General features: G+C 39.6%; 1 protein-coding gene across 1 annotated transcript in view; it reads right to left on the bottom strand.

Moving 5' to 3' along the window:
* LOC128687509 (nephrin-like) overlaps positions 1 to 15672 on the bottom strand; it is a 721388-nt gene that overhangs the window by 267896 nt on the left and 437820 nt on the right. Inside the window, exon 6 of the mRNA XM_070083853.1 lies at positions 3998 to 4152. Within this exon, the coding sequence (XP_069939954.1) occupies positions 3998 to 4152 (155 nt within the window). The remainder of the gene's footprint in view (positions 1 to 3997; positions 4153 to 15672) is intronic.

Raw genomic sequence — 15672 nt, forward strand, 5'->3', positions numbered from 1 at the left:
ATCCATTCTGTAATACGGTGACCAAAACTGTGCAGCATAATCTAAATGAGGCCTAACCAAGGATGTATAGAGTTGAAGAACAACCTGAGGACTCCTATTATTTATGCTTCTTGATATGAAGCCAAGGATTCTATTAGCTTTATTGCGAACACTTATGCACTGTTGTCTTGGTTTCAGATTACTGCTAACCAGAACTCCTAAATCTTTTTCGCAATCCGTAATATTAAGATCTACATTATTTAGTTTATATGTGGCATGGTTATTGCCCTGTCCAACATTTAGAACTTTACATTTGTCTATATTAAACTGCATCTGCCACTTCTCCGACCACTGCATCAGTCTATTCAAATCTTCCTGGAGTGCTCGAATGTCCTCGTCAGAATGAATTCGACGGCCTATTTTGGTGTCATCGGCAAACTTGCCGATGTCGCTCTTTATGCCCTCATCTATGTCGTTTATGTAGATTGTGAACAGCAGGGGGCCCAACACTGACCCCTGTGGAACACCGCTCGTGACGCTTCCCCACTCTGATTTCTCCCCATTTATGCAAACTCTCTGCTGCCTATTTGTCAACCATGCCTCTATCCAGGAAAAAAATTCTCTTCCTATTCCATGTGCTTTAATTTTCCTCAATAGTCTCTGATGTGGGACCCTGTCAAAAGCCTTACTGAAGTCCATATACACAATATCAGATTCATTACCATGATCTACCTCCTCAAATACCTTAGTGAAAAAAAAGTTAATAAATTCGTAAGGCAGGAACGCCCCTTTGTAAAACCATGCTGAGATTCGTTGATTAATTTATGCTTCTCAAGGTGGCTACGAACTGCCTCGGCAATTATTGATTCCATAAATTTTCCCACTATGGAGGTTAGGCTTATTGGTCTATAGTTCGAAGCTAAGGACCTGTCACCTGTTTTGAAAATAGATATCACATTTGCCATTTTCCACTTATCTGGGACCATGCCAGTTTGTAGTGATATGTTGAAAAGATTAGCCAAAGGTGTGCTAAGCTCATCTTTACATTCCTTTAGAACCCTTGCATACAGTTCATCAGGGCCTGGGGATTTGTTAGGTTTTAATTTATCTATTTGCCTAAGGACCATGTCACTTGTGACCCTAATCGTGCACAGTTTATTATCGTCCTGTTCTACATAATTTATCATTACTGGAATATCGCTGGTATCCTCCTGTGTAAAAACTGAGAGGAAGTATGTGTTAAAAATTCTACACATTTCCTTATCACTGTCAGTGAGCTGACCCGAGGAACTTTTGAGTGGGCCTATCTTGTCCCTGATCTTACTTCTGTATACCTGAAAGAATTCTTTTGGGTTAGTCTTCGATTCTCTTGCAACTTTAACCTCATAATCTCTTTTTGCTTTTCTAATTCCCTTTTTTATTTTTCTCTTTAACTGAATATATCGATTTCTTAATTGCCCCTCTCCTCTTTTGATTTGCCTATATATGCCTCTCTTTTGACCAATCAGATATTTTAATCTATTGTTCATCCATTTAGGATCATTTTTGTTTGATCTGATTTCCCTATTTGGAACATAATTTGACTGAGCAGCTAGAACTATGCCCTGGAAAGCATCATATCGGCAACCATCACCACCCTTAGTCAGGTCATTCCAGTTCAGCCCACCTAAGTAATTTTTCAGTCCTATGAAATCAGCCAAGCGAAAGTCAGGGACGGAGACTTGATTGCCATTATTAGGGGAATTCCATGATATATTAAAACTGAGTGATTTGTGATCACTTTCCCCAAGCTCATCATTAACCTCAAGATTATTAATTAGTGTTTCCCTACTGGCAAGAACCAAGTCAAGGAGGTTATTTCCCCTAGTTGGCTCTGTCACAAACTGTTTTAAAAAACAATCCTGGATTGTATCAAGAAAGTCACCTGACTCTAAATTTCCTGTCAAATTGCTCCAGTCAATCTGTCTATAGTTGAAATCTCCCATTAGCACAACATTTTCGTATGTAGATGCCTTACGAATTTCGTCCCATAGAAGTTTACTGCACTCCCTATCAAGATTTGGGGCCCTGTAAATCACACCCAAAATTAGTTTTTCTCGGCCCTCGAGAAGCTGTAACCAAACAGATTCAGTGGCTGACGCTTCTAATTTAATATCTTGTCTAACACAACAATTTAAATTGTCTCTGACATACATCGCTACTCCACCACCTTTCTTGTTGACCCTGTCAGTGTGGAATAATTTATAGCCTTGTATGTGACATTCAGAGGGCATCTCTCTATCTTTCAGATTGAGCCAGGTCTCTGTTATAGCAATAATATCTATGTTTCCTGCACTTGCAATTAATCTTAGCTCATCTATCTTATTTCTTACACTCCTGCTATTAGTATAGTAAACCTTAAGGGAGCTAGTCCCTTGCTGCCCTCTGCTGTCCCCCTTTGTTTGCTGACCTGATATATTGTCTTTATTTATAACTTCATGCTGAATGCCTTTTATACATTTACTGTTTCCAACCCTAGTGTTGCAACCTGCTTGTTTCCCACACACACCCATACCTCTATCTTCCATCAGTTTAAAATCATAGGCATTTCACCAATGGCCTTCTCAGTCGAGTCTGCAAGTGCTACCACCCCTGCCCCAGAGAGATGTACCCCATCCCTTGCATACATATCATGTTTGCCATAAAAGTTGTTCCAGTTGTCAATGAATGGGATTGCAAGTTCCTTGCAGTATCTGTCTAGCCAGCAATTTGCACCAATTGCCCTAGACAACCATTCATTTCCTACTCCCCTTCTAGGCAAGATGCTACATATGATTGGGATCCCTCCCTTAGACTTAATGAAATCTATAGCTGACCTGTACTTATCTAGCAGCTCTTCTCTCCTACCCTTCCCAATATCATTTCCACCAGCACTGAGACAGATAATGGGCTTGTTCCCATTACCTGACATGATATTATCCAGCCTGTTGACAATGTCCCCAACACCAGCTCCAGGGAAGCACACTCTATCTCTCATCTTCTTATTCCTATTACAAAAAGCACGGTCAATATATCTTACCTGAGAATCACCAACCACAAGAATGCGCTTACCTCCATTAGCAGGGGCAGTAGTACCCTTACCTTCACTGGCCACTGAAGTACATTCATCCTGATGAACAGAGAAGCGATTTCCTACCTTCAGATATTCACTCTTAACTTTCCTTACTCTGATGCGCCTCCCATTACTGTGAACCACTTGCCACTTGTAGCAGGTGCTGGGCTGCACCTCACTGCTGGTAGCCGTTGCTACCTCCCCAACTACAGCCTCCTCACAGCGAGAGACAGACTGCACCTCACTGCTAGAACCTCATTTCCCACAACTCCAGCCACCTCACACTCTCTCCCAGACCCATTGAGGTGGACCTTCAGCCTCCTAATCTCCTCCTGGAGAAGCAAGACCTCCTCCTTCAACTCTCCAACCTCAATTTTTAAAACACTGCAGAAGCAAGCCATGCTTTGTAACCGTCCACGCTAATCCCCAAAGCAGTTCGGTGATAAATTAGACATATGTGCAAAACATGGGTATCTTTATTGAGGAAACGTTTCGCCACACAGTGGCTTCATCAGTCCATAACAAAGAAGGATGGCTGAAGATCAGAAGGAGTTTGAGGTAATCAGTCCCTCAGCCAGGATTCGATGTAATCAGTTAATCAGTCTTAATAACAAGTATGATAGGGTTCATGAGGCCAGGAAGTAATAATGGTGGCGACTGTAGTTTAAGAAATTGAGCAAGGAGCTGTGATTCGAACCCCTCCCCCCAAATGCAAGACGTTGACAGCACTCAGTGAGAGGGAAACACAAGGTATTTTTTTGTCCACGTATTTAACAAGACTTCTAAAAGTCTCACAAGTCCACAGTTAATCTTCCTTGACCCAAGACATTTCAAACCACAAGAATAATCCCATAACTCTCTCAAAAAAACACCCCGTCAAAAACACCCCCTTCGAAAACATCTATATAACCATAATGAGTGACTTACTGTAGCCAGCAGAGTGTGGGCGGCGGGGGTGGTGCCCAGAGTCCAGGTCATGTTAGGGTGTGGGCGTGACCCAGCTGAGTCACACCTCATGTCATACTCCCTGCCCACCCTTAACCCCTTGATGGGCGCCTCCACCTTCGTCACCAAGGGTCGAACTGTGGGTACACAACATGTTGAAGAGTGTCAGTAAACAGAGCTTTAAATATGCCTCGCTAAATATATATATATATATATATATATATATATATATATATATATATATATATATATATATATATATATATATATATATATATATATATATATATATATATATATGTATATATATCAACCACAGTGCGACTAGCAGACGACTCGAGCCCAAGTCGTTTTGACCCGCCTCATGGTGAACAAAAATCACATAACGTAGGTGCGTGATTCTTTGTAGGATTGAGTGGCCCTGTGGGTTAGAGGGTCATGTGATTTTCGCTCTCCATGATGCGGGCCAAAATGACATGCGTTCGAGTCCTCAGCTAGTCGCAGCATTGTTATTGATTAAATATCACTCGTTCGTGGTTACAATAATATATATATATATATATATATATATATATATATATATATATATATATATATATATATATATATATATATATATATATATATATATATATATAATATATATGTGTGTGTGGGTGTCTTGCCAATTAGGAAAAACTGGTCAGTTAACATGATCTCATTTAAAATTAAATCCTTTTAAAATTTTCCCTTATACGTTTAAAGACATATTTTTTTTCATTTATGTTAATGCAATAATTAATAATTTTGTACCCAATGAACCTTAGAAAATTTACCTAACCTTATTATAACAAGCGAAATTTAATTTAGTCTAATCCAACTAAAAATATTTTAGTTAAGTTTACAATAATCTAATAAACATACACAATGAAGCTTATTTTTTTTCGTTTGGTACAGAATGACTTTTGCGAAATTATTGCATACATAAAGTTTCGTTTGCCTTATTCAACAAGAAAAGCTTTGCTATTTAAGCCAAAATCGCAAGCTTTACCTATTCGGCATGACATTATATATATATATATATATATAAATATATATATATATATATATATATATATATATATATATATATATATATACATATATAAATATATGTGCAAGACAAGCCACAGAGGGGTGGAAATCTTTAGCTCAAGTACTTTCACACTTCTCACTGCGTCATCAGGAGCTATGCAATGTTGCAAGGCTGCAACTGAAGGAGTGAGGGGAAGTTTTTCTCTGAATAGCGCCGAGTGGGCCAGAGGGCCAGGATGAGGCGACACGCCCACTCTGCGTTATTCTGAGAAAAACTTTCCCTCACTTCTTCAGTTGCAGCCTTGCAACATTGCATAGCTCCTGGTGACACACTGAGAAGTGTGAAAGTGCTTGAGCTAAAGATTTCCACCCCCCGTGGCTTGTCTTGCATAGTTAAGATCGCCTGTCTGAGATTCTTTGCAGCTTTTCATCTCAGGGATCAGTGTTTGTGTATATTTCGCCTGCTCTTGCGAATTCCTTGCATTGTTAAAAATCTCTAGTTGATGTATGCAGGGGATGAGATGAAAAGCTGTAAGGCTTCTCCCTCAAAGCTGGTTGCACTGGATCAACGTGTAGCGCAAGCTACACGCCAAGATATTGTCCAGTGTGGGTAGATTGGTAAAGCACTGCGTACCTTGTTCTAAGGTTCGTAGGATCGAGTCTCCTTCAGCGAGAGATCAGTGCTTGTGTATATTTCGTCCGGTTTAGGGCCTTCCACTGGGCGGTGTATCCGGTCTAGGACCTTCCACAGAGACATCCCTTCCGGTCTAGGACCAGCAGCTGGAGGGTCACCTTTTCACACCTAGGTGTTACTTCCGGTTTTGACCATGACCTCGCCCTCGAGACTACCTCACCCTTGACCCCCCAACCAATACCCCCGCCCACGACCCCCCCCCCCTTCGCCCCCCCCTTCGCGACCCCCCTTCGCGCCGCGCGCCCGCCCGCGCGCGCCCCGCCCCGCGCGCGCCCGCCCGCCGCCCGCCCGCGCCCTTCGCGACCCCCGCCCGCGCCTTCTGCTGCGCCTTCTGCAGCGTCATCCGGATCGCCCCCGCGCCTCGAATTTTTTTCCGATTTTTTTCGAATTTTTTTTGAATTTCATTTTCTTGTGCTCTCCATCTCCTCGGATCAAATTTTTGAGGTTCCCCCTCCCACTTTCACCCCCCATCCCCAAAAAATTTCTCAATATCAAAGTCTCCACTTCCTCGGATCCCCCTCCCACTTTCACCCCCCAACCCAAAAAATTTCTCGATAATACAAGTTTTTGGATTCCCCCCCTATGGGGTTTTCGAAATTCTCCATCTCCTCGGATCAAGTTTTTTGGATCCCCCCTATGGGGTTTTCGAAATTCTCCATCTCCTTGGATCAAGGTTTTTGGATTCTCCCCTATGGGGTTTTCGAAATTCTCCATCTCCTCGGATCAAATTTTCTCGATAATACCAAGACTCCATCTCCTCAGATCAAATTTTTTGGATCCCCCTATGGGGGGTTTCGAAAGTCTCCATCTCCTTGGATCAAGGGTTTTGAATTTCTCCAATTCCTTGGATCAAATTTTTGGGTACCCCTCCTTTCACCCCAAATTTTCTCGACAATACCATGACTCCATCTCCTCGGATCAAGTTTTTTGGATCCCCCCTATGGGGTTTTCGAAATTCTCCATCTCCTCGGATCAAATTTTCTCGACAATACCATGACTCCATCTCCTCGGATCAAGTTTTTTGGATCCCCCCTATGGGGTTTTCGAAATTCTCCTTGGATCAAGTTTTTTTTGGATTCCCCCCTATGGGGTTTTCGAAATTCTCCAATTCCTCGGATCAAGTTTTTGGAATCCCCCCTCTGGGTATAAGCATTCAAAATACTCCTCCTATGGGGGCATGCTTACTACAGGTCTAATGAAGGGTGTTTACTCGGCGGTCAGTGACGTCACGTGTTGACCCTTTTAGTTAATAAGGGGACATAGTAGTGACGTCACGCGCACACAGGCTGAATCTTGTCGATCCTTTTAGTTCATTCAAGTTAATAAGGGGACACAATACATCAGAAAGGCACATTTTTTCGTTAATACCCACAATTTCTTTACAACACAAGTCTAGACATTTTTTTAACTATTTCATCTCAGGTCACTCCCCACGAAGTAACCTCCTCCCCACCCTCCCAAACCCTCACACTCCAACCAACACCTCACAATTTTCACTCATAACCCCCAATTTTTCTCGTTTTAACCCTTTTAGTTCATTAAAGTTAATAAGGGGACACAGTGCATCAGAAAGTCACCACATCGCTTACATCCACTTTCGTTAAATTCACTACTCACAATTTTACATATTACGAAGTTAAATACGCACTTTTACTTTGAACATCTTCAAAACACTCTCATAAATCATTTGAATACTCACAAAAATACCTTTATACATTTCCAAACAACACTGAAATACTCCAAAACATCATTCGAACACCCCCAAATCACCTCTGAATACTCCCAGAACACCTTCATAAGTACTCTTGCACATCATTTGAACACCTTCATAAGTACTCTCATAATCATTTGTACACCTTCAAAAAACACCTTTGAATACTCACATAAACACCCTTGAACACCTTCAAAACACCTTTGAATAACCTCAAAACACCTTTGAATACTCACATAAACACCCTTGAACACCTTCAAAACACCTTTGAATAACCTCAAAACACCTTTGAATACTCACATAAACACCTTTGAACACCTTCAAAACACCCTTGAACACCTTCAAAACACCCTTGAACACCTTCAAAAAACATCATTTGAACACCTTCATAAGTACTCTCATAATCATTTGTACACCTTCAAAAAACACCTTTGAATACTCACATAAACACCCTTGAACACCTTCAAAACACCTTTGAATAACCTCAAAACACCTTTGAACACCTTCAAAACACCCTTGAACACCCTTGATCACCTTCAAAAAAACAACATTTGAACACACTCAAAACACCTTTGAACACCTTTGAACATTTCCAAACAACACTGAAACACTTCCAAAAACACCATTTGAGTACTCCCAATTACACCACTGAATACTACTAAAACACCGCTGAATTCAATCAAAACACCCTTCAACACCTTCAAAACACCTTTGAACACCTTTGAACATTTCCAAAAACACTATTTGAGTACTCCCAATTACACCACTGATTACTACTAAAACACCGCTGAATTCAATCAAAACACCCTTCAACACCTTCAAACACCCTTGAACACCTTCAAAACACTCTTGAACACCTTCAAAAACACCTTTGAACATTTCCAAAACACTATTTGAGTACTCCCAATTACACCACTGATTACTACTAAAACACCGCTGAATTCAATCAAAACACCCTTCAACACCTTCAAACACCCTTGAACACCTTCAAAACACTCTTGAACACCTTCAAAAACACCTTTGAACATTTCCAATCAACACTGAAACACTTCCAAAAAAACACAATTTGAGTACTCCCAATTACACCACTGAATACTACTAAAACACCGCTGAATTCAATCAAAACACCCTTCAACACCTTCAAAACACCTTTGAACACCTTCAAAACACCTTTGAACACCTTCAAAACACTCTCATAATCATTTGAACACACTCAAAACACCTTTGAATAACCTCAAAACACCTTTGAACACCTTCAAAACACCCTTGAACACCCTTGATCACCCTCAAAAAAAAAAAAAACAACATTTGAACACACTCAAAACACCTTTGAACACTTCCAAAAAACACAATTTGAGTACTCCCAATTACACCACTGAATACTACTAAAACACCGCTGAATTCAATCAAAACACCCTTCAACACCTTCAAAACACCTTTGAACACCTTTGAACATTTCCAAAACACTATTTGAGTACTCCCAATTACACCACTGATTACTACTAAAACACCGCTGAATTCAATCAAAACACCCTTCAACACCTTCAAACACCCTTGAACACACTCAAAACACCCTTCAACACCTTCAAAACACCTTTGAACACCTTCAAAACACCTTTGAACACATTCAAAACACTCTCATAATCATTTGAACACACTCAAAACACCTTTGAATAACCTCAAAACACCTTTGAACACCTTCAAAACACCCTTGAACACCCTTGATCACCTTCAAAAAAACAACATTTGAACACACTCAAAACACCTTTGAACACCTTTGAACATTTCCAAACAACACTGAAACACTTCCAAAAACACCATTTGAGTACTCCCAAATACACCACTGAATACTAAAACACCACTGAATACACTCAAAACACCACCAAAATCACCATAAACTAAGATCAACACCCACATCCCACAACACCCACAACCCACAACACCCACAATTTTTTCTCGTTTTATCTAATTTCATCAGAAAGTCACAACACCCACACCTCCCATTTTTTTCTCGTTTTAACCCTTTTAGTTCATTAAAGTTAATAAGGGGACACACTACATCAGAAAAAGTCACAAAAACAACCCACTTATAACGTCTTTTCGGTATCTCTAGTTCGACAACAACACCCACATCCCACAACACCCACATCCCACATCCCACACACACACACACAGACACACACACACACACACATCCCTAACCTAGCCTAACCTAACCTAACCTAACCTAACCTAACCTAACCTAACCTAACCTAACCTAACCTAACCTAACCTAACCTAACCTAACTTATCCTAACCTAGCCTAACCTAACCTAACCTAACCTTACCTAACTTATCCTAACCTAACCTAACCTAGCCTAACCTAACCTAACTTAACCTAACCTAACCTAACCTAACCGAACCTACCCTAACCTAACCTTACCTAACATAACCTAACCTAACCTAACCTAACCTAACCTAACCTAACCTAACCTAACCTAACCTAACCTAACCTAACCTAACCTAACCTAACCTAACCTAACCTAACCTAACCTAACCTAACCTAACCTAACCTAACCTAACCTAACCTAACCTAACCTAACCTACCCTAACCTACTCTAACCTAACCTAACCTTACCTAACCTAACCTAGCCGAACCTATCCTAACCTAACCTAAAATATATTGGAACACTTCCAAAATACATTAGAGTACTCCAGAATTACTTTGAACGACTCCATTTTTTTGGATATTTCCAAATTAGTTTTGAAAACTTTATCGTAAAATCGAACATTATTTTCTTGTTGGTAAACACACTCAATGGTAGAAATATTTACTCGATTTCCGAATAGAAACACTTTCCTCGCTCTGAGAGACTCATTGTGGGTCACCCCTTCCCCCCCCCCCCCCAACACCACTGGGTAATGCGGTTCACACCCAAGGTAGATTTAAGATAATCATGAACACCTGCGTCAACTCAGGACAGACAGACGCCATGAAATGCGGGTAACATCCAAGGTAGAAAATCATCTCTTTCCAGACCAACTGTCTATCCTAACCTAACCTAACCTAACCTAACCTAATTCCTAACCTAACCTAACCTCACCTAACCGAACCTAACCTAACTCCATCAATCACCTCTATCCTAACCTAACCTAACCTAACCTAACCCAACCTAACTCCATCAAACACCTCTATCCTAACCTAACCTAACCTATCCTAACCTAACCTAACTCCATCAAACACCTCGAATACTACCTAACTTAACCTAACCTAACCTTACCTAACCTACCGAACCTAACCTAACCTAACCTAACCTATCCTAACCTGTCCTAACCTAACCTAACCTATCCTAACCTAACCTAACCTAACCTAACCTAACTTATCCTAAGCTAACCTAACCTAACTTATCCTAACCTAACCTATCCTAACCTAACCTAACCTAAAATAACGAACCTAACCTAACTTATCCTAATCTAATCTAACCTAACCTAACTTATCCTAACCTAACCTAACTTATCCTAACCTAACCTAACCTAACCTAAAATAACCTAACCTAACTTATCCTAACCTACTCACTTTACTTTGAACACCTTCAAAACACTCTCATACATCATTTGAGACCCCCTTTTCTCAATATCTCTCATCCACAACCTTTATCATCTCACTACAGAACAACCCCAAGATTACTTCGAACACTCTCATAAAGCATTTGAGTACTCACATAAACACTTTTGAACATTTCCAAACAACACTGAAGCACTTCCAAAATATCATTTTGATTACTCCCAAATAAGATTTGACAGCTCTAATTTATCTACACTTACACATTTCATTAAATTACATCTCATCCCCCCAAACTCCTCCCTCATTCTCCAGACTTTACAACATTAGCACAAAAAAAAACTAACTCATACACTTATGACATGAGACATTACCATATCTAACACACTGACTAACTTTGAACCAACTCTGAACACCACTGATCTTCTTCAAAAAATGCTCTGCACATCATTTGAACACCTTCAAAAAAAAACACCATCAAACACCTCCGAATACTCCCAAAAAACACTACTGATTACTACCAAATCACCACTGAATACTACCAATCACCGTCAAAATCACCAGAAACTAAGTTTAACATCACCATCTAACATCCTTTTTATAGAAATCCCCTCAAATCACTATAACCAAGAAGTCCCTCCCCATTTGGCGCATGAAAAAAAAAAAAAAAGCATGAACACAAACCTAATACGCAAACACTTAGTACATGATCACCATCAACTGAAAACATATCTTGTACACACACATAATATAAGACAATCACCAACTACAATCACCCATGTTCACTTACCTCAAAATCACTAATATCACAGAAAACAATCATTTTTATAAACATTTCACACACACACACACAAAAAAAAAAAAAATCATATTTGACAATATCTAAGCGCACTCACCTCACTACCACCAACACACGATGTCTCACCTCACAGGACCGACGAGCTCACCTCCAGTGACGTCACACTCCCATTGTGTTACTTGGTGGTTGGTAACATCACACCTAACCCCCCTTGTTTCAACCTGTTGTACCCTACATTATCTAAGAACACTATATCCAAGACGATTACCAGATTTTATGATCCCCAACACCAAGATCACAGAAAACACACATTTTTATAATTATTCACACAAAAATCACGATCACCAATTCCATATCATGTTTACCGTCATCTATCAACACTAATCACCAAGATCACCAAAAAATCTAAGATCATGCATCTCAAAACTACTATGATCACTGAAAACACTTATTTTAAACATTCGCACAAAAATAAGACATACACAAAAATACCACAACACTTCCACCAACATCTATAACATAACATGAGCACTATAACATATCACTATCACAAAAAAAAATAATACACAGACACCCACATATTATACATTTCAATTGCAAATTTAAGACATGAGACATACACACCAAATCTAAGACATTCACCTCCAACTAAGACATACACATCACCCCTAAAACTTCCTTCCTTATTCATTCCGTATATCTCCTAGAGCTGTTTTAACCCCGACGGATCCATCACGACGTAGGAGCCAGAGTGTAGTAGGTGGTGTTGGAGTGGTGATGGTTCCTCTGGCTCCTACGTCGTGATGGATCCGTCGGGGTTAAAACAGCTCTAGGAGATATACGGAATGAATAAGGAAGGAAGTTTTAGGGGTGATGTGTATGTCTTAGTTGGAGGTGAATGTCTTAGATTTGGTGTGTATGTCTCATGTCTTAAATTTGCAATTGAAATGTATAATATGTGGGTGTCTGTGTATTATTTTTTTTTGTGATAGTGATATGTTATAGTGCTCATGTTATGTTATAGATGTTGGTGGAAGTGTTGTGGTATTTTTGTGTATGTCTTATTTTTGTGCGAATGTTTAAAATAAGTGTTTTCAGTGATCATAGTAGTTTTGAGATGCATGATCTTAGATTTTTTGGTGATCTTGGTGATTAGTGTTGATAGATGACGGTAAACATGATATGGAATTGGTGATCGTGATTTTTGTGTGAATAATTATAAAAATGTGTGTTTTCTGTGATCTTGGTGTTGGGGATCATAAAATCTGGTAATCGTCTTGGATATAGTGTTCTTAGATAATGTAGGGTACAACAGGTTGAAACAAGGGGGGTTAGGTGTGATGTTACCAACCACCAAGTAACACAATGGGAGTGTGACGTCACTGGAGGTGAGCTCGTCGGTCCTGTGAGGTGAGACATCGTGTGTTGGTGGTAGTGAGGTGAGTGCGCTTAGATATTGTCAAATATGATTTTTTTTTTTTTTTTTTTGTGTGTGTGTGTGTGTGAAATGTTTATAAAAATGATTGTTTTCTGTGATATTAGTGATTTTGAGGTAAGTGAACATGGGTGATTGTAGTTGGTGATTGTCTTATATTATGTGTGTGTACAAGATATGTTTTCAGTTGATGGTGATCATGTACTAAGTGTTTGCGTATTAGGTTTGTGTTCATGCTTTTTTTTTTTTTTCATGCGCCAAATGGGGAGGGACTTCTTGGTTATAGTGATTTGAGGGGATTTCTATAAAAAGGATGTTAGATGGTGATGTTAAACTTAGTTTCTGGTGATTTTGACGGTGATTGGTAGTATTCAGTGGTGATTTGGTAGTAATCAGTAGTGTTTTTTGGGAGTATTCGGAGGTGTTTGATGGTGTTTTTTTTGAAGGTGTTCAAATGATGTGCAGAGCATTTTTTGAAGAAGATCAGTGGTGTTCAGAGTTGGTTCAAAGTTAGTCAGTGTGTTAGATATGGTAATGTCTCATGTCATAAGTGTATGAGTTAGTTTTTTTTTGTGCTAATGTTGTAAAGTCTGGAGAATGAGGGAGGAGTTTGGGGGGATGAGATGTAATTTAATGAAATGTGTAAGTGTAGATAAATTAGAGCTGTCAAATCTTATTTGGGAGTAATCAAAATGATATTTTGGAAGTGCTTCAGTGTTGTTTGGAAATGTTCAAAAGTGTTTATGTGAGTACTCAAATGCTTTATGAGAGTGTTCGAAGTAATCTTGGGGTTGTTCTGTAGTGAGATGATAAAGGTTGTGGATGAGAGATATTGAGAAAAGGGGGTCTCAAATGATGTATGAGAGTGTTTTGAAGGTGTTCAAAGTAAAGTGAGTAGGTTAGGATAAGTTAGGTTAGGTTATTTTAGGTTAGGTTAGGTTAGGTTAGGATAAGTTAGGTTAGGTTAGGATAAGTTAGGTTAGGTTAGATTAGATTAGGATAAGTTAGGTTAGGTTCGTTATTTTAGGTTAGGTTAGGTTAGGATAGGTTAGGTTAGGATAAGTTAGGTTAGGTTAGCTTAGGATAAGTTAGGTTAGGTTAGGTTAGGTTAGGTTAGGATAGGTTAGGTTAGGTTAGGACAGGTTAGGATAGGTTAGGTTAGGTTAGGTTAGGTTCGGTAGGTTAGGTAAGGTTAGGTTAGGTTAAGTTAGGTAGTATTCGAGGTGTTTGATGGAGTTAGGTTAGGTTAGGATAGGTTAGGTTAGGTTAGGATAGAGGTGTTTGATGGAGTTAGGTTGGGTTAGGTTAGGTTAGGTTAGGTTAGGATAGAGGTGATTGATGGAGTTAGGTTAGGTTCGGTTAGGTGAGGTTAGGTTAGGTTAGGAATTAGGTTAGGTTAGGTTAGGTTAGGTTAGGATAGACAGTTGGTCTGGAAAGAGATGATTTTCTACCTTGGATGTTACCCGCATTTCATGGCGTCTGTCTGTCCTGAGTTGACGCAGGTGTTCATGATTATCTTAAATCTACCTTGGGTGTGAACCGCATTACCCAGTGGTGTTGGGGGGGGGGGGGGCAAGGGGTGACCCACAATGAGTCTCTCAGAGCGAGGAAAGTGTTTCTATTCGGAAATCGAGTAAATATTTCTACCATTGAGTGTGTTTACCAACAAGAAAATAATGTTCGATTTTACGATAAAGTTTTCAAAACTAATTTGGAAATATCCAAAAAAAAAAAAAAAATGGAGTCGTTCAAAGTAATTCTGGAGTACTCTAATGTATTTTGGAAGTGTTCCAATATATTTTAGGTTAGGTTAGGATAGGTTAGGTTAGGTTAGGTTAGGTTAGGTTAAGTTAGGTTAGGTTAGGTTAGGGTAGGTTAGGTTAGGTTAGGTTAGGTTAAGTTAGGTTAGGCTAGGTTAGGTTAGGTTAGGTTGGGTTAGGTTAAGTTAGGTTAGGTTAGGTTAGGCTAGGTTAGGTTATGTTAGGTAAGGTTAGGTTAGGGTAGGTTCGGTTAGGTTAGGTTAGGTTAGGTTAAGTTAGGTTAGGTTAGGCTAGGTTAGGTTAGGTTAGGATAAGTTAGGTAAGGTTAGGTTAGGTTAGGTTAGGCTAGGTTAGGATAAGTTAGGTTAGGTTAGGTTAGGTTAGGTTAGGTTAGGTTAGGTTAGGTTAGGTTAGGTTAGGTTAGGATAAGTTAGGTTAGGTTAGGCTAGGTTAGGGATGTGTGTGTGTGTGTGTGTGTGTGTGTGTGTGTGGGATGTGGGATGTGGGTGTTGTGGGATGTGGGTGTTGTTGTCGAACTAGAGATACCGAAAAGACGTTATAAGTGGGTTGTTTTTGTGACTTTTTCTGATGTAGTGTGTCCCCTTATTAACTTTAATGAACTAAAAGGGTTAAAACGAGAAAAAAATGGGAGGTGTGGGTGTTG

Source organism: Cherax quadricarinatus, chromosome 11 (assembly GCF_038502225.1).
Source record: "Cherax quadricarinatus isolate ZL_2023a chromosome 11, ASM3850222v1, whole genome shotgun sequence".
Lineage (NCBI taxonomy): Eukaryota > Metazoa > Arthropoda > Malacostraca > Decapoda > Parastacidae > Cherax > Cherax quadricarinatus.